Consider the following 23,089-nt stretch of genomic DNA (forward strand, 5'->3'; position numbering starts at 1 on the left):
GCAAAATTATCAGTTTCCTTCTCTAGTGGGCTCGTTTTGCTGTCTAGGCCTTATTGAGATAATCATGGCATTCTCTAACCTTGTAGCTGTTTCACCTGTAGATGCATCCACAGGTTTATGCAGTACACTGTCCAGACAGGTTCCCACTAAACAGGAATAAACTGAACGAGTCAGTCATTTTTGTAAGATATTAGCTTTTAATTCTTAGCATGCAATAAGGGCCTAGATATGCAAGAGTCAAGTTATGGCGGACAGACAAATCCCATACTCCACAAAAAGGCCAAAGCCACAAAGATTGTGTTAAGGCTAGATAGATATGCAGATGTGTAGGGAAGGGAAGTTTCTTTTTTAAGTTGGAAAACGAGATCTTTGCTGTCGTGGGCTTTGGTTCAACGGTAAAGACACTACACATGAAGTATGAGTTAGACGCACATCACATGCTTGAACCCTGTCATGGACAAATAAACATGATATTTAAGTTGGAAGGAGAGAAGAGGCGCGAGTCCATACTCCTGAAAGTTGTGAACATGTTGATACCTCATAATGGGGTTAGGACTGCAAATCCGTGCCAAGTACCATAAAAGTTCAAGAGATCCTTGCTGAGGTGGGATACGGTAGCCCAATGCCCAAACTTTATTAAAATTTGAGAAGCTAAGCATACAAAATTTGTCACCATTAACTTCTATAAAGACACCAAATGTGAGTTTCAACATCTCACTTGGCTTTCTTATATTTCTCCGAGTATAGTGCTCTTATTCTCCTGTGATTTTGCTAGCCACCTCTTGCCGTCACAAGTTTTGCTCCAGAATGGTCTATATGGTACATTCAATGTCTCCTTACTACATAAATTTGATCAATTGTAGTAAAAAGATGGCTGAAGTAACTAAAACGCCCCCGAACTTGGCACAAATTGCAACTTTCGTCCCCAAACTATTGCTGCACTTCAAGACACCCCTGGACTTGGCAAAATGGGTTTTAATTAATCCCCGAGCTCATGACCCGGAGTGAGTGTAGTCACTCGCCGGTCCAGCTGCATTAAAACGCTTATGTGGCCATCCACGTGTAATATATTTATGCCACATAATAAATGGCAATTAGAACCGGGTAAATAACCCGAACCGACCCTACCCGACCCGACCCACGTTTAATTAAACCCCCTCTTAGTCTCTAGAAGCCTCCATTTGAACCAACACCCCAAAAAACTCTCTGTCTCCCTTTGATTTCTATGGAAATTTTAGGGTTCTAGTCTACAAATCTCGCTAAACACTAGTTGTTAGGGTCACATTCTGTCGATTCTTGGGTGTATTAAGTGTGGGTGGGTGGGTTCAAGTTCATTGATTAGTGTTCGTTGCAGCTGTTTTGGTGGGTTTCTTTTGGTCAATCATTTTATCTGCTCCGATCGATCGTGGTTTCAGTTGTCTTCTTCAAAGGTTAGTGATTTCAACCTCTGTTTTCCGATTAAGGTTTCTTAAAGTCTATTAGGGTTCCGATTAGGGTTTCTTCAAACATGTTTGTCTTCTGAAATGCTTGATAATGCTTCTAGTTATAAAGAACATGAGTTTATGGCTATTGAAATTCATCGTTAAAGACTTGATTTTGTGCATGCATGTCTTTTGGTATTTTTGTAATTACCTGAAAAATTAGGGGCTCTTCTTTTTATTTTATTTGTCCTATGATAGCACGTGCTTATGTATTCTTGTAAAAACTGAAATCTTTTAGGGCTTTTCTGATTGGTATGTTTAGGTCTTTCTGTAATAATTGAAAATTTTAGGGTGTTTTGGTTATACTGAAGTTAGGTGAAGGATTATTCTATGTAAAGGTGATGTCTTTTTCTGTATGCAAGCATTTTTTATTTTTTTTTGTTATTTGCTGTTTTCTGTTACTTTTCATTTTCTGTGATTTATTGTTAATGTTTAGGCTAGCCTAATGTTTATGGTAATTAGTATAAGTTATAGATGTAATTCATTGTTTGGCTGAGTTTTTGAATTGTTAAAACCTCTGTAGGTTGAGGAATGGCTACTAAGTACTTTCATTTTAGATGGAAAATTGGTGGTATATTGGTGAGTGAAGTGGGGCCTACTTTTGTTGGGGGTAGGACAGAACATTCTTTTAACATTGATTTTGATCATTTGTCTATTCCTGAGCTAGTACATCTTGCTAAAGAATTTGGGGTGATTAATTTAGGGACCACTTATATTGCACCTAAGGGGGGTGCTTTGGTAAAATTAACATCAGACAGGGATTTATTAGACCTAGGAGTACTGTTGAATGATGGGGATACAATTGAAATTTATGTGTGCAATGACTCTTCTTTTGAGGATGTGGGCCTGTCAGCCAGCATGTGATTGGTGGGGCTGGTGATAATTTATCAAAGCCAAATGGGGATAGGGAATCTGCCAGTTTATTTATTCCCTATCCACCACTAGTTAATACAACACCAACTACAAGTCTAGATCTAGAAAATCCTTCTTCTCCAAACTGTGTTGAAGGGGCTGAAGCAAATACCAGTGGTGCTTTTGCTAGTAGTGATTTTGCTGCTAAGAATCCCACTGGTGATGTAGACAATTCTGAGGAAGAAGATGCAGTAAATGGGTCTGATTCTGAACTGTCTGATGATTATGGGAGTGATGTTCATGAAGAACTTAGGGTGGTGAGAGAAGATTTAAGAGAATACAAAAAAAACAAAGCTACTAGGGCTGCTAAGGATAGACCAGATGGGTTTTTAGGTGAGGCTGAAGTGGATGAAGGTTATGAAGACATTGATAGTGAGAGAACAAATCTAAGGGGTTATTTGGGAGGTGATGATGATGAGCCATATTATGACTCATCAGATGTAGATAGTTTTGCTTCTGAATCTGAGGGTGAAGATGTTAGTGATGATGAACAAGTTGAAGGAGGGACTGAATTGAGGGCAAGGAGGAAGACAAATAGGGTTGTGTATGATCCAGATTGTGAGAAAGTCATTTGGCAGGTTGGTCAAGTATTTCAAAATGTCAAAGAATTCAGAGAAGCTTTGACCAAATATGCTCTAAAGAAAGGTGTCCAGCTGGATAAGAAGAAGAATGACACAAGAAGGGTGAGGGTGAAGTGCAAAGAAGGTTGTCCTTGGATGATATATGCTAGCAAGGAAAGTAGGAGTACAAACTTCACAGTCAAGGCCTACAATCCTAGACACAAATGCCATTGGACCAACATCAACTTCCTTTGCAATTCTAAATTTCTGTCCAAGCATTATAAGGAGAGAATCACTTCCCAACCTACAATTAAAGGGTGGGAAATACAAGACTTGGTTAGGAAAGATTTTGGTATATATGTTGGGAAATCTGTCTGTTTGAAAACAAGGAAGATTGTTTTGAGAGAAGTCATGGGAGATCATATTGCTGAGTTTGGTAGACTCTTTGACTACAGGGATGTGCTGCTACAAACTAATCCTGGCAGCACATGTGTTGTGAATGTAATAGACAAGGAAGATGGTAACAAAGAATTCAAAAATTTCTATATTTGTTTCGCTGCAATGAAATTGGGGTTCATGGGAGGTTGTAGGAGGTGTATAGGCCTAGATGGTTGTTTTCTGAAGGGTATTTGCAAGGGCCAGTTACTTGTAGCAGTTGCTAAAGATGGAAACAATCAAATGTTTCCAATAGCATGGGCTGTTACTGGAACTGAGACAAAGGATACATGGAGATGGTTTATGAGAATCCTCCAGGATGACTTGCAACTTGGAGATGGGACTGAGGTCACTATAATTAGTGACATGCAAAAGGTACCTTTTTTCATTATTTGTTTTCTATTTAGGCATTATGTTCTATTTTCTGATTCTGCTATGTTTTTACAGGGTCTGGTTAGTGCTGTTGAAGAAGTACTTCCTGCTTGTGAGCACAGAATGTGTGCTAGACACATTCTGTCTAACTGGGCCCAAAATTGGAGAGGTATTAAGAGGAGGAAAAAATTCTGGAAGTGTGTTAGGTCAACATTTGAGGCAGAACTGAAAACCAGGCTGAATGAGTTAGATCAGTTGGGTAGGGGTATTGTTGAAGACCTTATTTCATACAACAAAGAAAGGTGGTGCAAAGTGTATTTCAAAGAATTTTCAAAATGTGATAGTGTGGACAACAATATGTCAGAATCTTTTAATGCTTGGATACTGTCAGCTAGACACAAGACAATTGTGTCAATGTTAGAAGAAATTAGAATCAAGGTGATGAATAAGATAGCTAAGATGAGGGCATTTTCTGAAACTTGGGTTGATGGGATATCACCAATGGCATTGAAAGTGTTCAATGTTAATGTTGAGAAGTCAATGAACTGTACACTTCACTGGAATGGAGACTGTGGCTTTGAAATTAAAGAGGGGTTAGGTACTCATATTGTTCAACTGGCAAGGGAATATTGCAGCTACAGGTCATGGCAACTAAAAGGTATCCCTTGTGCACATGCCATAACAGCTATGCACTATAGGAGAATTGATCCAAGTGAGAATATTGTACATTGGTACAGACAAGAGACCTATTTAAGGGCTTATTCTCACTTCATACAGCCTGTTCCAAGCATGATTATGTGGCCAGACAGTACAAACCCAAAGATAGAGCCTCCGGAAGTCAAACAAATGCCTGGCAGGCCAAGAAAGTGCAGAAGAAAGGAGATAGGAGAAGTGAGAAGGGCTGGAAAGTTGACAAAAAGAGGGATAGCCATGACATGCTCTGGTTGCAAGTCTAGTACACATAACATAAGAAGTTGTCCTTCAAGGCCTCCAACTGCATCAGCAACAACTTTTGCCCCTTCTAGGAGGAAATACTCAGTGCCACCAACTGCATCAGCAACTTCCAAGAGCAAATACTCAAGGCCACCAACTGTTGATGCAACTTCCAAGAGGAAATACTCAAGGCCACCAAAAGCAGCAAGATCAACAAGAGCAGCAAATGCAGGAGCAACTGCTCCTCCAACTACACCAGCAACTTCCAAGAGGAAATACACAAAGCCACCAGTCCCTCCAAGGCCTAAAGCAACTACAAAGGTAACTGTAATATACATTACTTTGCTTACCATTAATTAGTCAAATATTAACTTATTATCTGTTAGGTTAATGCTTCCCAGCAGTCATCAACTGGAAGTACAAGAAAAAATAGTGTTCATGACACTCAAGATGCATCTACAAGCATGGGAGGGGGCAGGACTAAGTACAAGAGGCCAAGGGTTGTTGGACAGGGTGTATTTGTGTCCGAGTCTGGATACAAATGTGTTAATGTAAGTGTTTCTCAATCATCTAAGTCATTGTTATTATTTTTAGCCACTTTATGACACTAACCAATTTAAATTGCAGCAAGGAATGCCTAGCAGCAGGTTGGTGTCCACACCTAAGGCAATGAATTCAGCCTTGGTCACAGGTGATATTGGATACAAACCCAGCAAAGGATTTAAGTGGAAAGGAACAAAAGCAGTTATACAAAGACAACTCCAAGTGCAAAGTGCTAATCATAGAATCCAAACAAGATCAAAGGCTCTTGGAGTTCAAACAAGATCAAGAAAAGGAAAATCTCCAATGAAGTAGTCTCATATTTCTATGTTTAAGCTAGCTATTTTTTGGTGAAACTTGGATATGTAAGCAAACAATGTAGCTTGGTAGTTTTTGTTGACAGTTAGTGCTACTGTCCAATTATTTTGCATATGATAATGACCTTGATTTCTGACCAGATTTTGATGTGAAATGGTACTGGTTACTGGTTTATATTGTCCATATTTTGCATTGAATGTTAGTTGGTGTTTTGTTCAGGTTTGCATTGAAATGGTCAATGCTTATTGTCCAGATTTGCATTGAATGGTAGTTGTTATTTTCTGTCTAGATTTTCCATTGAATGTTAGTTAGTGTTTTGTCCAGGTTTGCATTGAAATGGTCAATGCTTATTGTCCAGATTTGCATTGAATGGTAGTTGCTATTTTCTGTCTAGATTTTCCATTGAATGTTAGTTAGTGTTTTGTCCAGGGTTGCATTGAAATGGTCAATTGTCTAGATTTTTCATCCCAGATTTTGATAGTGTCCATATGGTATAAATGTTATTGGTTAGCATGTTGAATAGGCTAACCATTACTAACCAGATGGTATAATGTATTGCTTCACAAAGTCATCATAATCATATTCAATATGCTAACCAAAATTAGATTACATTGTTAATCATGTAAATAGAACTTCACTTCAACCTAATTAGTACTACAACCGTTGTTAATCATCTAAGTACAACTTCACTTCAACCTAATTAGTACTGCTACCAGAACCAAGATAAAACATCAAATTACATAGGACACTAATACATAGACAAATCTTCAATGTTTTTGACCACTTCAACTCTTGCTCATATTTGTTTTTCTTCTTCAACGAACCCCAAATAACAACATTAGCTTGCTCCGGAAATGGTGGTTCATACCAATCGAAAAATTTGCAAGAACTTCGACCTTTCACCTATAAAAAGTGAATGAAAATTAATGACAAACCCGGTAAAATTAGATGTAAATCAGTGACTAAATTAAACAAACCCAACAAAATCATACTAAAATTGAGATACTAAAAACATAAATTACATACCTTGTAATTTTGACAACCCCAAAATCTCCTTCCCGGATTGTTATCGGACCATGAAACCCTTACCACCGCCGGAAATCCACATCTACAAACTCTAGTCATGAGTACAATTGAGAGAGAAACTTACAATTGAGAGAGAAAATTTAACAACTAGAAAAGAAGGAGAACAAAAAGCTTGAAATTCAAGTTGTGGTGTATTTTAATGGGGGAGGGGTTAAATAAGAAGAAGGGGCTGATGTTTAGCTGTTGGAAGTGAAAGAAAAGTAAAGGGAAATGTGAAAATTGAATTTGTTACCGTTTTTATGCTGATGTGGCACCTCTCACGCGCCTCTTGGCGTGTGACTACACTCACTATGCCATGTGGCAGCTCGGGGATTAATTAAAACCCATTTTGCCAAGTCCAGAGGTGTCTTGAAGTGCAGCAATAGTTTGGGGACGAAAGTTGCAATTTGTGCCAAGTTCGGAGGCGTTTTAGTTACTTAAGCCTAAAAAGATTGAATAAATCTATCTTTTCCTGCTGAACTAGGTAACATCTCAAAATTGATGTTTTCCAGAGAGCTAAGTTCCATTACAATTTAAGACGACGAAGCAACTAGTCTGGCTCATTGAGTGGATAGAATTACATCAGTCCTTGTTAATTAACCCCCCAACCCTCAAGAACAAAAAAAGCAAGTAGGAGTTAGAAGAGAGCAATTTCCATTTGCAAGCTCAGTAGCCAAGCCATAGTTGGTGAACGGTCCAGTGTAGTCGACTAGCCCATCAAAAATAAGCATTATTGTGTTATTATCAGAAGCTAATATGTCATTTACACGCGGCCATATGTACAGAACTACAAAATTGGAAACATGGTACCATCTAGCGATGATTCCTGAACCTATCCATACTAAGACTAAAATTAAGAAGAAACGCCCCAACTGCTCCACGTCCGCTTTAGTTTAACTTGGCACAAACCTGCAATGTCACAAGTGGTAACTGAATTGCATCAGGCTTCACTACTTGCAATTTACCTAAACAAAATGGTAAATATAGTGCACACTAAGAGAGACCATTCACGGTTATCGGTGTCCAGTTGCTGAGAAGAAACAGCAGCGAAATTTTTCAGGAAAGTGCTGTGTTTTTTGCATGTAGATCAGCTGGTTGAAGAAGAAAGAAGGTAGTATAGCAGAGTTTATTAAGAGAGAAATTGGGAAAAGTTAGGTCCGCAGATGTCTCAACTTCCAAAATTACGCAGGACTGCAAGGGAAACCAGAAAACTAAATGAGTTACTGTCTAGAACCTATAGCAACCAATGAGTGTGTAACTATTGGTAAGACATCTGTTTCATTGTCAGCTTTCAACACTTTGAATCATCTACTCGAAGCTTTTGAGTCTATGTTGATTCTGATTTTTTGCCTAAGAGAATATAGTGCAGGGTGAGACTGTCTACATTCAAGACTCAACTTTTTAATCATATTATAAGCTAAGGAACCTGGAATTGCAATTTGTAAGAGCTGAGATATTCTCCATCGAATTGGAGACAATATGAAAGATAGGTTCAGGAATGGCAAGATTAGCAATCAGAACTAAGGGTGGGCAGATATTCTCTGAAACAAAAATGTATCATGTTCTTACAAATGTGTTTGGATTACAAGCCTAGAAAAGAGGATAGAACAATAAATTATCAAGTAGTATCCTCAAACTTTCTAGCTAACTGAGAGGTTATTGAGTATCATGACGTCAATGTTGCTAACTGGTCATGACATTATCACCAAGCAAATAATGACTTGAACATTAATGTAAAAATGTTTACATCCTCCCTCCCAGCCAACCAAGAAAAAAAAAAAAAAAATATATATATATATATGTAAAACCCAAAAATAAATAAAGCAATAACCACACGGTTGTAAGTAGCAGCGAGAATACACCAAAAGAGTAGTATTAACCTCGTTGACTTGGTAGACTGAAGGATGATAGGGTACCCAGGCTGAGTAGATTGCACAAAATCAAATTACCCGTCCAAGAGCCCACGAAAAATGAAGGAGCTTATCAGGAAACACATCCTATAGAATCTACCTAGAAAAGAGAAGCGCGTGCCTCTGAAGTTAATTAACTCGTTCCTGTAATTAACAGAAAGGTTAAGTAACCAAAACATGCATGATCATTGAAAATCATAATCTCAAGCATTAAAATATATTGATTAGAGAAACAGCACATGCATTATCTTTGAAAGTATGACCTATTCAGATGTACCAAAGATTTTATTGATGTACTTAGCCACCAACACTGAGGTTATGCTGCATCTGGAAATTTACAAAAAGGAAAAACATAGCTCCTAAACTGTAAGAATCTGACAAATTCTAACCTTTTCTCCGGTGGGTGTATCATCTATTTGGCACCACAAAGCTTAATATGCATAATTCTTTGACCTCAAATCATGTTCATGGAATAAAATCTCTTAGGCCCCTAACCATTCCCCATTATCCCCAGACCTTCCCTCCATTTCCTCTATCTCACGTCTTTTTTTCTTTTTTTTGGTGAGAAGGGTGAAGATTCTAGAGTTGTTTTTTTTTTTGATGAAGTAAGTTGTTGTATTAAAAAAGATTCTAGAGTTGTTTTCGAACAAGCGATGATAATTACTAAAGGAGTATACCGACACCGTATCGTAAATGTTCCAACTGACAGTCTTAGAACAGCAAGAAAAAGTTGAAAACGCTCCCAGGCACAATTATCGAGAATATGACCTAAAGGGCTTCTGGTCAGCTCTTTCAACTCCGGTGATCCTTCTGATCGCCGGAAATACACTCATCTTTTCTCTTCTTCCTTTCTTCTCTCTCTCTCTCTTTTCCAGAAAATCTCTTCTCTGTCACTTTTCTTTCTGCCCCCAAAGCTTTTCTCCCTCTTTCTTTCTCCTTTCTCCCTTCTTCAATGGAGGGGAGAACCTTTTTTGTTGCTGGGGAAAAGTCTTTCGAACTGTTAGACATTAGCGAAGATCGGATCAGATGGTTCATGCTCTACGAACGCAGCAGGAGGTTCGTAGGGAAGATTGGATTGATGAGAACAACTTAAGATGGGTTTGTGGTGCTATGAAAGAGGCTTCAAAGGGCCAAGGTAAGCTTTGCCGGAGGTGGGGAAGAAAGATCGAAGCATATACTTACAGGGTTCATCAGAATTTTAATAGTTATGGTAGATTTGTTCGCATAGAAGCTTGGTTGGGAAATAGGAAGTCCTCAGTTATCATCCCAGAGATTATCAATAATGGTGGATGGGAAGAAATTGCCAACAAAATTTTGAGATTTCTATGGAAACCCCCTATTCAGTCGGAGAGATGGAGCCCCCATTCCCAAGCAAGGTCTTACTGTGATGTTTCCAAGATAGAGAATTGGCCATCTCTAGAGTCAAACAATGCTGATCAGTCCATACCAGTAGCATCCCCAACAGTTCCAGCTACCTTGCCAAATGCGTTGTCGGAAGATTCAACGACACCTTCAACACCTCCCCAGACCATGATACGATTCAAAAGTGGTTCTATAATAGGTGGAAGATGACAGCAGGGTTGAAGGTTTCTCCATTTTCTCTTCGAAATGCCTTCTCGACAAGAAGCAGTCAGAGTTAAGGCCGGTGACTGGTTCTGGAATGGCCGGAGACTTACCCTGGAATGGTGGTCGCCGGTCTTTGATCTGAGTTCGCCTGCTGAGCTTTGGATCAAAGCTTTTGGTATTCCACTTCATGCATGGTCTAACAACTCATTCCAAAGGATCGGAGATTTATGTGGAGGCTTTGTGGACATCGACGAGGACACAAAGAAAAGATCTAATCTGCAATGGGCAAGAATATGCATCAAGGAGACCTCTAGAGATCTCCCCTGCAAATTGGAACTCAAAGTGGCTGATTTGAGTTACGAAATTTGGGTGATTCCAGATGGCCACACAAAAATTTGGGTCGCCGGAGATGAGCATGGTGGCAAAGGAAAAAAATTGGTAGGAGAAGCCGATGCAGAGATTTCAAGAAAAGAAAAGGACAGAACTGCAGGCAGACCACTGGTTCAGCATGTGGTCTCTGACGTTAATTCAAATTTGCCACGTAATATCAGATTGGGCCCAACACTTAAACCTAATGCTAAAACATTTGAGGTTGGATCTTCCTCTATAGTTGGGCCCACGAAATTAAAATCAGCAAACAAGGCCTCTCTCTACAAAGGCCCATATCAGAGGAGAAATAAGGGTAGAAGTATCTGGAAGCCAAGGGCCCAAGACCCATGTATTTTTAACACTCGATTATCGCCCCCTCGTGATTTTCTTGATCCTCTTTCTACTGAACTTCAGGCTCTCGAACTTAAACGCATGGTTTCAGAGAAAGAGGACGATGCTTGTCCAAGCATTTGTGAAGCTGATGATGAAGGAGAAGATGGAGAAGAGTATCAACAATTGGTACCCCCTGGAATTGGAGAATTTCAACAAATTGGTTCACTTGGAAACCCTTCGCAGATGATGAATCCTGCAACTGCATCTGGAATCGGAGAATTTCAACAACCACTTGGAATTCCTCCGTAGTTGAATCCTGCAATTGCTTCTGATTCTGACCAGTCTTCTATTGCATGTAACGGGTTCCCATCACTTCCTTGGTATGAAGACAATGTACATAACCATCAGGTGGTCCAAACCCCATCAGTTATTTCTACTTCTAATTGGACTAAATTGATCATGGTCAAGGCTTGCAAAGCTTTTGGGGTTAATGTCGCCGGATTCGAACATGAACTGTTTGACATGATCATAAGGATGGAACAAAGGAGGCAGCAGCAGCAACAGATGGTATCTTCAGAGAGTGGGTCAAAGCCTAAAAAGAAGAAAGGGGCAACTGAGTTAAAAAGATTATCGTCAAGTTTAATTCAGGATGCCGAGCCATCAAGGTTGAGGGGTAGGTCTCACAAAGCTCAGTCAAGATGAAATTAAAAATCTTAAGCTGGAATGTCAGGGGTTTGAACGAAAGTCAGAAAAGGAGTACCATTAAGTCTCTATTGATGAACTGGAAGGCTGATATAGTTTGTTTGCAAAAGACTAAAATTGAGGACTGGTCACATCAACTTGTAGGCTCTCTTTGGGGTAATAGATGGGCTAGCTGGGCAGTTTTACAAGCTAGTGGAACGAGGGGGGGAATTATAATAATATGGGACAAAAGGCTGTGGAAAAGCATCATCATTGAGCCTGGAACATATTCAGTTTCCGTAATTCTGGAGAGTCTGCAAGAGCAATTCAGGTGGTGTTTCACTGGGGTGTATGGTCCACATAGCAACAATGAAAGGGAGGATCTTTGGTATGAACTAGCTTCTATAAGGGGCACCTGGGATGGTTATTGGGTGTTGGGAGGAGACTTTAATGTGTGTAGATTTGATTATGAGAAATTTAATTGTCACAGAAGGACAAGTGCCATGAAAACTTTCTCAGATACTATACTAGATTTGGGTCTCATGGATTTGCCTCTTCTGGGAGCTCAATACACTTGGTCTAGAGGAACTGAACAATTGCAGGCATCACGATTAGACAGATTCTTGATTTCTCCTGATTGGAATGATTGTTTTAAGGCTATAAAACAGATAGCTCTCCCTAGAGTGGAATCTGATCATAAGCCTTTGATGTTGGAGTGTGGGGACTGGGACTCTAGCACATCTTACTTCAAGTTTGAAAATATGTGGCTGCAGACAGAGGGGTTTCTTGATTGTGTAAAAGCTTGGTGGAATAGTTATGAGGTTGTGGGTAGTCCTGATTTCATTCTAACACAGAAGCTTAAACTTTTGAAAAAGGATATCTCCAATTGGAACAGAGAGGTATTTGGGAAGTTGGAAGACCAAAGAAGCAAGGCTCTAAATGAACTTTCAAGACTGGAGCAATCTACTAAAGGCAGAATCCTTACGGAAGATGAAAAGATTCAATTGCTTAATTTGCAGGCTCAGATAGAAGAAGTAGCAAGGATTGAAGAGATATCTTGGAGACAAAAGTCAAGATGTCTATGGCTCAGGGATGGGGATAGAAACACAGTTTTTTTCCAAAACATGGCTAATGCACATAGAAGGTATTGATAAGCTGCAAGTAAGGGGGTCCACTACTGAAGACAAAGAAGAAATCAAAGAGGAGATTTTGAGCTTCTATCAACAGTTGTATACAGAGAATGAACCTTGGAGACCATCGGTTAGATTTGATAATCTAGCTAGAATCTCTCAAGAAGAAAAGATCTGGCTGGAAAGGGAGTTTGAAGAAGATGAGATTCATTCAGTCATTAAAAATTGTGCTCCAGATAAGGCTCCAGGGCCGGATGGCTTTACTATGGCCTTTTTTCAACATGCTTGGGAGGTCATCAAAAATGAGATTATCAATGCCTTGAAGCACTTCCATCATCACTGTCACATGGTGAAATGCATCAATGCTTCCTTCATTTCCTTGATTCCTAAGAAGAAAGGGGCAATCGAACTCAAGGATTACAGACCAATCAGTCTAATTAGTAGTGTCTACAAAATTGCTTCAAAGTTACTTGCAGAAAGACTCAAAACAGTGATCGGGAAATTGGTGTCGGGGAGTCAGAATGCTTTTGTTAGGGGAAGGCAAATCACAGATGCATCACTCATTGCCAATGAGGCTCTAGATTGGAGATTAAAGAGTGGAGAACCAGGGTTGCTATTCAAGCTAGACATAGAGAAGGCTTTCGACAAAGTGACCTGGTCATATGTGCTTAACATTCTGAGTCATATGGGCTTTGGAAACAGGTGGATAAGGTGGATAAAGTATAGCATCTCTACTGTCAAATATTCCATTTTGATTAACAGGGGACCTGTGGGGTTCTTTTCCCCTCAGAGAGGCATCAGGCAAGGTGATCCGATCTCACCCTTTTTGTTCATTTTGGCAATGGAAGGACTTAGCAAAATGTTGCAGACAGCTAGCCATTTGCAATGGATTGTGCCATTTAAGATAGGAAGGAACCCAGGACCTCAAACTGATGTCTCTCACCTGTTATATGCAGATGATACTTTGATCTTTTGTGGTGCTGAGAGATCACAAGTGACAAAGCTTAACCGAACCTTATTTATTTTTTAAGCTATTTCAGGTCTGCATATGAACATGCTTAAGAGCACTATTTATCCTGTCAATGAGGTACCAAATATGGAAGAGCTAGCAGATATCATGGGTTGCAAGATTGGATCATTTCCTTCCACTTACTTGGGTCTTCCTTTGGGTGCTAAATACAAATCTACTGAAATCTGGACAGGAATCATTGAAAAGTTCGAAAAGAAATTGGCAACATGGCAAATGCAATATCTTTCATTTGGTGGCAGGCTGACACTAATCAACAGTGTTCTCGACAGCTTACCTACTTACTATGTGGCACTGTTTCAAATCCCAACTGATGTTCTAGAGCAAATTGACAAGTTAAGGAGAGATTTTCTCTGGGAAGGCAACAGTGAGGACCACAAATACCATCTCGTCAAGTGGGAGAAGGTGACTCAACCAAAATTTCAAGGAGGTCTTGGTATCAAGGACCTTGCAGCTCATAACAAAAGCATGATGATGAAGTGGCTTTGGAGATTCAATCTGGAGGATGCAGGGTTATGGAAAGATGTTGTGATAGCTAAACATGGAATATTGGATCACTGGTGCACAAAGGCCTCTACTCTTCCTTATGGAGTGGGTCTCTGGAAGGGTATTAGAAGATTGTGGGACACCTTTGTTCAACAGACTCATTTTGAAGTGGGCAATGGCTCACTCTTAAGATTCTGGAAGGACAAATGGGTTGGAAGTACCATCCTTCAGGATGACTTTCCAAATTTGTTCAGAATAGCTCAAGATCCCAACTCTGTAATTGCTGCTAACAGAGAAGGGAACATTTGGGACCTGTCTTTCAGAAGAAACATGTACGATTGGGAAGTGAATGAGTTGCTAGATCTTTTCTCGAGACTTCAACAATGTTTCATCAATCCCCAGGCAGCTGACAATCTCAAATGGGGACAACAGAGTGGGGGGAATCTACACAGTCAAGGAAGGATACCATCAAATGTGCTCTAGAAATCCATTCATAGACAATTGGCCCTGGAAACTCATTTGGAGAACAAAACTACCTCTTAAAGTCATATGTTTCACTTGGACAGCTCTATATGAGGCTTGTCTTACTCAAGACAACCTGATGAAAAGGAACACTCAGCTTCCAAGCAGATGCCATATGTGCAGAAAGGAGGTTGAAACTACCAGGCATCTTTTCCTCCACTGTGAAGTGGCCTCAGAAATCTGGAATCTGTTTTTTTGCCTCTTTGGTCTTAATTGGACCATTCCTCTCTCAATAAAGGAAGCTTATGAGAGCTGGAATCTATGGAAAGTTGACAAAGCCATCAAGAAAATCTGGAACATGGTACCAGCTTGTATATTTTGGTGTATCTGGTTAGAAAGGAATAGGAGATGTTTTCAGGGGGTGTCAACACCTTTAGGTCTTTTGAAAGCAAGGTGTATTGCTAATTTGTTTAGTTGGGCCAAATTGGTCCCTGTAGGTAATGCAGATCAACTTTTGGATTTTACTAGCTCATTAGTTCTGGCTTAGATATTTGTTGTACAGCCAGCCAGTCTTCTTTTTGTAAGCTCAAATGCTATATCTTGTAATTATTGCATCTTCTTGATGCCTTTGATTAATACCACTTACTTCATCCAAAAAAAAAATGTTCCAACTGAACACTCCTTTCAATGCAAGTAATAATCTTAAGCCATCTCACAAAAGCTTTGAAAGATGGGTGGTTTGGGGAGTTGGGAAGGGAGGCGGGGAGTTCCAGTAACAGGATATAGATGTTATACACATCAACATTTAGCTTTGCTATCTACAGCAGAAAACATGTCAGGGCAGGCCTTGTCATTCAAATCATTAAGAAAGAAACGTGATTAAAATGAGGGAAAAAGAAGGGTAATCTAAAATGTGGAAAAGTGTATCTCATATATACACCCCCCCCCCCTCTTTCCCTCCCCCACCCTTTCCAATTTATGTGAATCTGTTTGACTGGACAAGGAAATTAAAAAAGAAAGAAAAAAAGACTTTTGGAACTTGTGGTCTTTAACATGTCTAAAATTTGAGTAGCTATAAATCATGTCATTAAGGATAAAACTGAAAGTTTAAAGTTAAATGGTTCCAAATATATAAATAGGTCATTCTCTTTAGAAGTTGGAACAAACTAAAAAGGAAATAGTGTCACATAAGATGAAACAAAGCAGTACTTTATCTACATGTTGCACTCTTGCATGCAAAGACTTGCTAACCTCGTTAGCATTCATCTTAGTCAGTTACACTAGAAAAGCATTTCAGCCGGTTGCAAATATATTCTCAATTGATCTGTTTCTACACAGCACTTTCCAGAACCATTAAATCTCTGCCAAGAAAGCACCGCAGATTAATCGGTCCAAAACAGCCAAAGAAGCTATGGACAAAATGTCAAAAGTAAGAACGTCCACATTTTTTTTTTTGTTGGTTCTTTCTTTAAGTTCCATCATGCGCATGAACAAAAGTGCAACAAAGCTTTGTCGCCTTTGAATTTAGAAATGGTCAATTGAATTGGATTTTATGATTTTTTCTAGCCAACTTTGAGTTTAAGGTAGGTTAATTGAATCAGATCACTATAAATTTGGACAACAAAAAAAGTCATTTAACTACTTAAAAAGTACTAACATCTATATGTAGCATGTGAATTAAAACCTACACTTCCAATCACACGATAAGTAGAAAAAACAACCACCTATGGAAATTAGAGAATCACCTCACATTATGAAGTTTTTCCCGTGAGGATACGAGATATCTGAAGGCCCCTGCTGAAAGCTTCATTAAATAATATCCTTGTCTGCATGGATTGAAAACCAGGCATCCATGATAACAATGCCAGAGGAGCCATAACAATTAGCCCAAGCATCATGTCATATAGCCGAGCCAAGGACACAACAGTGCTCCAAACCAAAGTAGACTGCAAAAAGGGCCGGAGCACTACGGCAATTTGGATTAAGCCCCATCCAGTTGGAATAAATGCCAACAAACTTGTGATCAAATCAAACCACGTAAACCGGGTGAACCTCAACAACATAGCAATCACCAATACCGTGAGCAGAATGACAAGCAACTGCATCATTCGATAATATATGTGCTTATTCATAGCATATTTGTCCTTTGCATAAGCAATGGCAATGTAAATTGCCACAACAGCAACCATAATAATCCAAGACAGCAAGTAAACACCAATACTGGTTTTACCACCAGCAATGCGTAATTGATACACAATTCCATATTGAAAGAAGAAGAAACGAAGATCTAAAATAATCTCAAGCAACTTTCCCCATAGGCCAGTAGTTCTCAAGTGGTCCTGTTCTTCATACCACCATGTCTCCCAACTATGATCTGCTTTTTCAAAAACTCCTCGATTGTACCAAATCCAATGCATGAAATCATCAAAGTCATACACAGTTTTTAACCAGTCAAACCCAGAGGGATTGAACACAAAGGGAGATGTTATCCATGACACGACAAGGAACCAACTTGATATAGTCATAGCTATATACACAAAGGTATCTTTAGTCACGGGGCTATGTGACGCATACACAACCAGGATAACTCCAAGTTCAATTGCTTTGACAAAGTGGCTGCGAGAATATAGTCGATAGTTCTCACCAAAGCTCTTGCGCTCCACAACAAAACCGCGTCCAGTTGCTCGGTACTTTGCTCCGCCATGCAGAATGGTCCTACCAAAGAAATGTGCACGGGTTCCCATTGAGTATGTGAAAAATAGTGAGGCAAGCTGCAGTTGCATAGTTACAAAATCCCAGACTGCCGGAAGGAAACCATGCTCCAAAGAGTTCTCCACAATCATAGGGAGGGCAGTGAACAAACCAAGCTGGATAACAAACTGCTGATTCAAAATTGAACCAAGTGCTTTGTTGTTGCTGGCATTTCTGCTGGCGTACTCCTCAACACCACTGAGTGCAAGATAAAGGCGCCCCCACAAAAATGTAAAGACCATTACTACCACTATCATGTTGTTGAAGAAGAAGCCAACAGTCGTGTAGAAGAATGAAAGCATGCGAAAGAAATCTAGTCTATGACCCAACCTGTATACATCTCTGCTCAAAACCTGTTCACCATTGCCACTAGCAACCTTAGCCTCAAACATGGCGATCTGATTCAATCCAACATCCCTTCCCTTACCCACTTGTATGTATTCATGGTGGGTAACATTGCCACCTCGCAAGGTACAATTGAATCCAGCAAATATATCCTCACTTATATTAATCACCTTGGAAGCCTTGCTGATGCCACCCCTGGACAAGAACCAGAACCTGTCAAAGACATCTGGATGACCATAGTGCATCCGTACCTTGAGAGGATCGGCAAGAACGCGTTGCCCCAGAGTCACAAAACTTGTCTCCTGGGCAGACATGAACCAAGCAAGAGATGACACAGAACCAGTAAAGATATTTTCACGAACTCCCAGAATGGTGGGCTTCCTTATACCATAATTCTCCTTGAATTCCTCCAATAGATTCCGCATCTTAAGTGCCTCTTCAAAGTAATTGTCTTGATTCATGTCTATGGTCTGAACTGCTTCACCTCTGGTGAAGATAATGGCATGGTTCTGATTCTCCGGCTTACCCTCCCCAAGTTTCAGAGGACCAGGCAACTTTATGCGATAAATTTCCACTTCTTCCTTCAGTTGTTGATCATACTTCACTAGAACAGAATAGTACTCTACTTCATTCCTTCCCAGGTAAACCTCATCTACATAAGCAATTCGGAGGGCCTCATTATGCTTCATCAAATTTAGGATCTCCTCAGCACGTCGATCACCCTTCTTCTTCTGAGAACCATACACCTGGCAGGTCACCACATAAGTGAATTTCATAAGAGCAGCACCAAGCTCGTGTCCTTTAAAAAGAAGGGTGACGCTGCTACTTGATCTGTGAAGATTTCGAGAAGTTTGTAACATGCCAGAGCTTAACCCGTTCAGGTGATTATTTTGGTTCAATGAACCTAGTGAAGCAATTTCTTGTGAGCCATGCCTTATATCGACCTCTGAAGCAGAATCAAGGAAGGAAAGCATCTTGAGAGCCTTGTAATAATACATCATGCCTCTTACAGTACGGGACAGAGTCTGGCCCCTGTACGACGCCCATTGACGGATCTCCCTTGATTTAGTGTTCCATATCTCCTCCTCATCCTGCATTCCTTCTTTACGCATCCGTTCCATGAAATTCTCCCACTCATCATCATAAATCCTCTGCAGATAAAATATGGTGGATACTCCATCTTCATTAGGACTCCTAAGACTTTCTTTGCCAAACAGAACTTCCTCATCGTAGTAAGGGGTCAAGACGCTGAAGGCCATCATCTTCTCTACCTGGGGAGCTCGTGGCATATTCATAAAAAGAGAGTTACTGAAGAAAGCAATACGCCTTCTTGCTTCCTTATTTCTTGGAACATACTGCATTGAATCTCTGGAAGTAAGAATTGTCTGCAAACGGCGCAGCTGCCTGTAGAAGAAAGCATCTTGAATATCAGGAAACTCAATCACGTTTTCAAAAAGAAGCCCCGTATCTGGATTTGTAGGAGCAAGACCTTCCTGCATCAGTTGTTCTGTTCTCTTCTTCACCCTTGGAAATTCCCTAACGGAAACCTCATACAAGGCCTGTAATACATTGACAATATCACGCAAATCCGGCTCTGGCCTGAGCAAAAGCTCAATAAGAGACACCAACTTTTCATGAATGCGTGGCAAGAGGGTCATCTTGTAGGCTTTAGTAAATTTTTCAAAGTGAATGCAATCATCAATATCATGGAAAAGTGCAGTGACTATTGAATGCTCTTCAGTGTCATATTTTATGATCTCTAGTAGCAAGTATTTGATGCTGTCATAAGCCTCAATCACTGCACACCTCCTATACTCATTCTTGCATATCCTAAACCAAACCCATCCGTCAGGTGCATCTGCCAGCTCGCTTGCATGGCTGAGAGCAAGAAGCAACTCGTTGCACAAGAGAAAACACGGCCAACGAATAACCTTAATATCCCAACAGTTTGGTGGCAACTCCATAAGCTCCAGCTCATGATCGCTCACGAAGTCTTCCTCCCTCAGAGTTATGATGATCTCATTCCATATTAAGGCAAACCTAGTTGCATCCACCTGGCTCGATTCAATCTTCTTGTATGGGCTTCCAAGTCCATATCTTAACTTAATCCGATGTATTGCATTCCGAAGCTTGTGAACCAGGGTGGCCGTATCATCTATAGTCTGAATCTCGGGCATCAGATTGAACTGCATTGCACTTGCAAAGAACTGGAATCTGAGTCTGAGCTGTTTAATGTTCCTAATTTCACCTATATGTGAGAACAACCCAACTGTTCCTCCTACAATAGCGGAATATATAGTGTACCAAATCTGCAGGTCAACTAGATAAATTAGAACAACTGGAATCCACAACAAAACAGTCGCTAGCTCATTGGTGCTACCGAAAAATTCACGCCACTTGTACTTCGCATTTTTTATATTCAAAAGAGCTCGCGTAGGACCAAGCAGTGGCCTTATTTGAAAGGCATAACTGAAGACAAATTTGGAAGCCAATACTGCAATCCAGAACAATGTGTACTTTATGTTATTAATAAGCCCTTCTCTGAGCCCACGACCCACAAATATCCTGGTGTGGAACCACCATGTTAGTAAGTAAAAAATTGGCCAGTTTGTTTTTTCAATCACATTTCGTAGCCATGGGAGAATGAAAAGGACAAGAGCTAACAACTCTGGGGCGACAAACACCAAAGCAGCCTCAAGAAATGTGAAGATCCTTTGGTTCGCCTCATATGACCACCTCCTATCAGAATTCCTCTGCCTCCAAATCCTGGCATAGAACACCCCAAACACAACTGCCCATGTCACAGCAACTATGCTTTTCAATACCATTCTCACACCTATCCACATCGTATCCCTGGAAACTAAACTATACTGAGTTCCAGCATCAAGGATTGACTGTATAAACCTCAAACCAGCCCAAGTTATGAAGATAGTAAGCAACTGCACTTGCACATCCCTCTTTTCCAAAGCCTGCCACGGATAATCTGTGCCTTGCCAAGCAACAATAACAGCAGCCTGAAAGAACAATATCAACAACACCCACAACCTATCAAAGCTCCTAAATATATTCCAGAAAGTCCTCTGCTCAACAAACCCTGTCTTACCAACTCTCCTACCTACAGTAGTATCCAGAAAAGCACTCGACAAGTCAAGAGGCCATTTCAACCTCCTAAAACACTTCCTAGTCCAAAAATACTCATTTATATCATCATAATTCCTCCAAGCTGAATGAGGGGCAGTCCCATTTCTACTCCTCTTGACTTCATCTCTAATTGTATTATAAATAGGAGTTACAACTTTATCCAAGAAACCAAACTGTTTAAAAGTAAAAGGAACATAAGCTTGTCCAGTATTCTCATCAATATGACCATCAACAATATAATTCATTTCCATAGCCATATGATGATATATATAACATAAACACTCAGGAGCAAAACGTAGATTAGCAGCCTCACCCCAAATCAACAAATAAAGACATACATACAAAAGCTCACGTCTTGAAAGTTCTGGACTTTGCCTTCTTGGTAACTTAACTTGTGACTTTTTACCAAGATATGAACACCAAGATGAGTAATTCTTCAACAACTTCTGCCTGAACTGCCTTAAAACACCATAATCAAGACGGTCAGGTGTGGCAAGTGGTGGATGAATGCGCATTTGAGCATTAGCCAAATGAAGAACTAGGTTTTCCCTTTGATTCTTTACATTATCATCTTGAAACCCGAAAAATTGTCCAAGCCAGTCCATTAAGTCCTTGTTGTCACCCCATGGCATGAATGGTGGCAACGGGAGATCCCCGACGGCGCGTAGAGCAGCTGAAGCGGCGCGTACTTCAGGGTAACGAAGTGAAGGGTGGTCAGCCAGCAAGTTATGGATGGGGATTATGTTGTACGGCTCGATACGGGGCCGCGCGTGATCACCACGACCGCGCGTGAATGGTGGCCGTTGCCGGAGATTCATTGCACTTAGTTCTGCAGCAGCTTTACACTAATTGGGTAACTCTCCAAATATCTTTTTTCTCTTCAAAAATTTCAAACAGCAAAGTTGTTACTTGCAGCAAGTATAGCAAATAAGCAGACACATGTATGTGCTGTGTGCATATACTATACTATACTACAATAAAATAAAGTAACGGGTATATTCGACTTTTGGATGGGGTGGCGTGGGCGTGGGGGTGCGGGGGTTAATGGGAATCAACTGCGTTGTATTTTATTTTTATTTTATTTCTCAGCAAAATCTGTGTAACTTTAATGGAGTAAAAGGTGAGAATTTTAATGAGAGGAAAGATAATGGGATTTCTTGGGGATTACAGCAAGGAATGTAGTGATGTAAACCACGCGCCAACAACAGCGGCTGGGGAAGTTGTCTGTATTATGCAAGGTGAAAGTTGCAGCTTCCTATGAGAAACTTACAAGAAAACATGAGAAAGGCCAATCAAAACAAGTCCATTATTGGGATACGGGCACATCTTAAATATTAAACGGTTTAAAGTCCAAATATGCCCTTAACCTTTGCGAAATTATACACATTTGCCCGTCATTAAAAGGTTGGTGCAAAAATGCCCCTAACGTTTTTTATTTTTGCCATACATGCCTTTGAGTTAACGAAAAATATTGGAGGGCATATTTGTTCAGTTTCGCAAACATTAGGGGCATATTTGAGCCTTTGAAATTCCTGAATATTACGGCACAAATAGTTCTCAGATTTTTTTGTAGTGCACTTTATGCTAGCCAATAATTTATTGCAACTGCATTTTGAAACTCCACACTTATCGTACAACCCCTCACTTTTCTCTTTTATTTTTTCACTTGTTTATGAAATGTCGGAAGCTTCGAGTTCTTCAAATAACTGTGGAAGGGTTTATGGATGTGGAGTTGTGGAAGGGTTTGTCGACGTGGAGTTACTGCACTCCATCTCACTTATGGACTTCAAATAATTCTACTAAATTTTGGTTATGCGTGAAATTCACAAAAGAGCCAAACCACATTGAATGTTATGTAAGAAACTGTATAAATGCTTAAAATGTGATACTCTTTCTATTATTATTATCAAAACTTTGAACACCGCGGGAGACATTTTTTCATGTGTCATAAGTCTAATATAAGTTATCTCCTTTTTTATGTTTATGTTTTATTGCGGTAATTGTTGCATCCATTATTGTGTAGATATTGGGACTGAGAACACAAAAAATATCCAGAAAGAACAATAAATTGAAAAATAAATGGTATTATCATTAGTAAAAAAAATCTTTTGAAAAGGGAAAATGATGCTCTTGTTGTGAAAACAGTCTTTAAAAGATGTTTGTAATTGCATCTGCTCTTTTAGTTGTATAATTTTGATGTAATACAATGGTGGATGGATTGTAATTACAAATGTTTTTTTATGTTTTGGAATGCAGTGATATTTTGTGTCAT

At 39.9% G+C, this 23,089-nt stretch overlaps 2 protein-coding genes and 1 non-coding gene across 10 annotated transcripts; 1 reads left to right on the top strand and 2 right to left on the bottom strand.

Moving 5' to 3' along the window:
• The first annotated feature begins 2,012 nt into the window (after nt 1–2,012).
• LOC132624571 (uncharacterized) lies at nt 2,013–5,719 on the top strand. Its single transcript, XM_060339332.1, has 5 exons — nt 2,013–2,211; nt 2,319–3,763; nt 3,836–5,014; nt 5,080–5,244; nt 5,321–5,719. Exons 1-5 carry the CDS (start codon nt 2,013–2,015, stop codon nt 5,546–5,548), a joined length of 3,216 nt encoding a protein of 1,071 aa, XP_060195315.1. The 3' UTR covers nt 5,549–5,719.
• A 443-nt stretch (nt 5,720–6,162) lies between these two features.
• On the bottom strand, nt 6,163–22,105 carry LOC132621274 (callose synthase 11-like). 8 transcript variants are annotated; one of them, XM_060335481.1, is made up of 6 exons: nt 16,331–22,105; nt 15,832–15,941; nt 8,497–8,670; nt 6,870–7,525; nt 6,578–6,659; nt 6,163–6,454 (listed from the first exon to the last, which is right to left on the bottom strand). In XM_060335481.1, the coding sequence occupies exon 1, from the start codon at nt 21,633–21,635 to the stop codon at nt 16,332–16,334; it is 5,304 nt and encodes a 1,767-aa protein (XP_060191464.1). In that variant the 5' UTR covers nt 21,636–22,105; the 3' UTR covers nt 6,163–6,454; nt 6,578–6,659; nt 6,870–7,525; nt 8,497–8,670; nt 15,832–15,941; nt 16,331. The 8 variants fall into 8 exon arrangements, with proteins under 8 accessions (XP_060191464.1, XP_060191460.1, XP_060191463.1 ...); XM_060335477.1 differs by lacking the exon at nt 15,832–15,941 and adding an exon at nt 7,621–7,807 and having other exon boundaries at nt 16,326–22,105; XM_060335480.1 differs by having other exon boundaries at nt 16,326–22,105.
• LOC132625370 (small nucleolar RNA J33) lies at nt 18,609–18,688 on the bottom strand. Its single transcript, XR_009576805.1, has one exon. It is a non-coding gene; the product is annotated as a small nucleolar RNA J33 (small nucleolar RNA).
• Nucleotides 22,106–23,089: the final 984 nt, after the last annotated feature.

The sequence above is a fragment of the Lycium barbarum genome, chromosome 12 (genome assembly GCF_019175385.1).
Source record: "Lycium barbarum isolate Lr01 chromosome 12, ASM1917538v2, whole genome shotgun sequence".
Lineage (NCBI taxonomy): Eukaryota > Viridiplantae > Streptophyta > Magnoliopsida > Solanales > Solanaceae > Lycium > Lycium barbarum.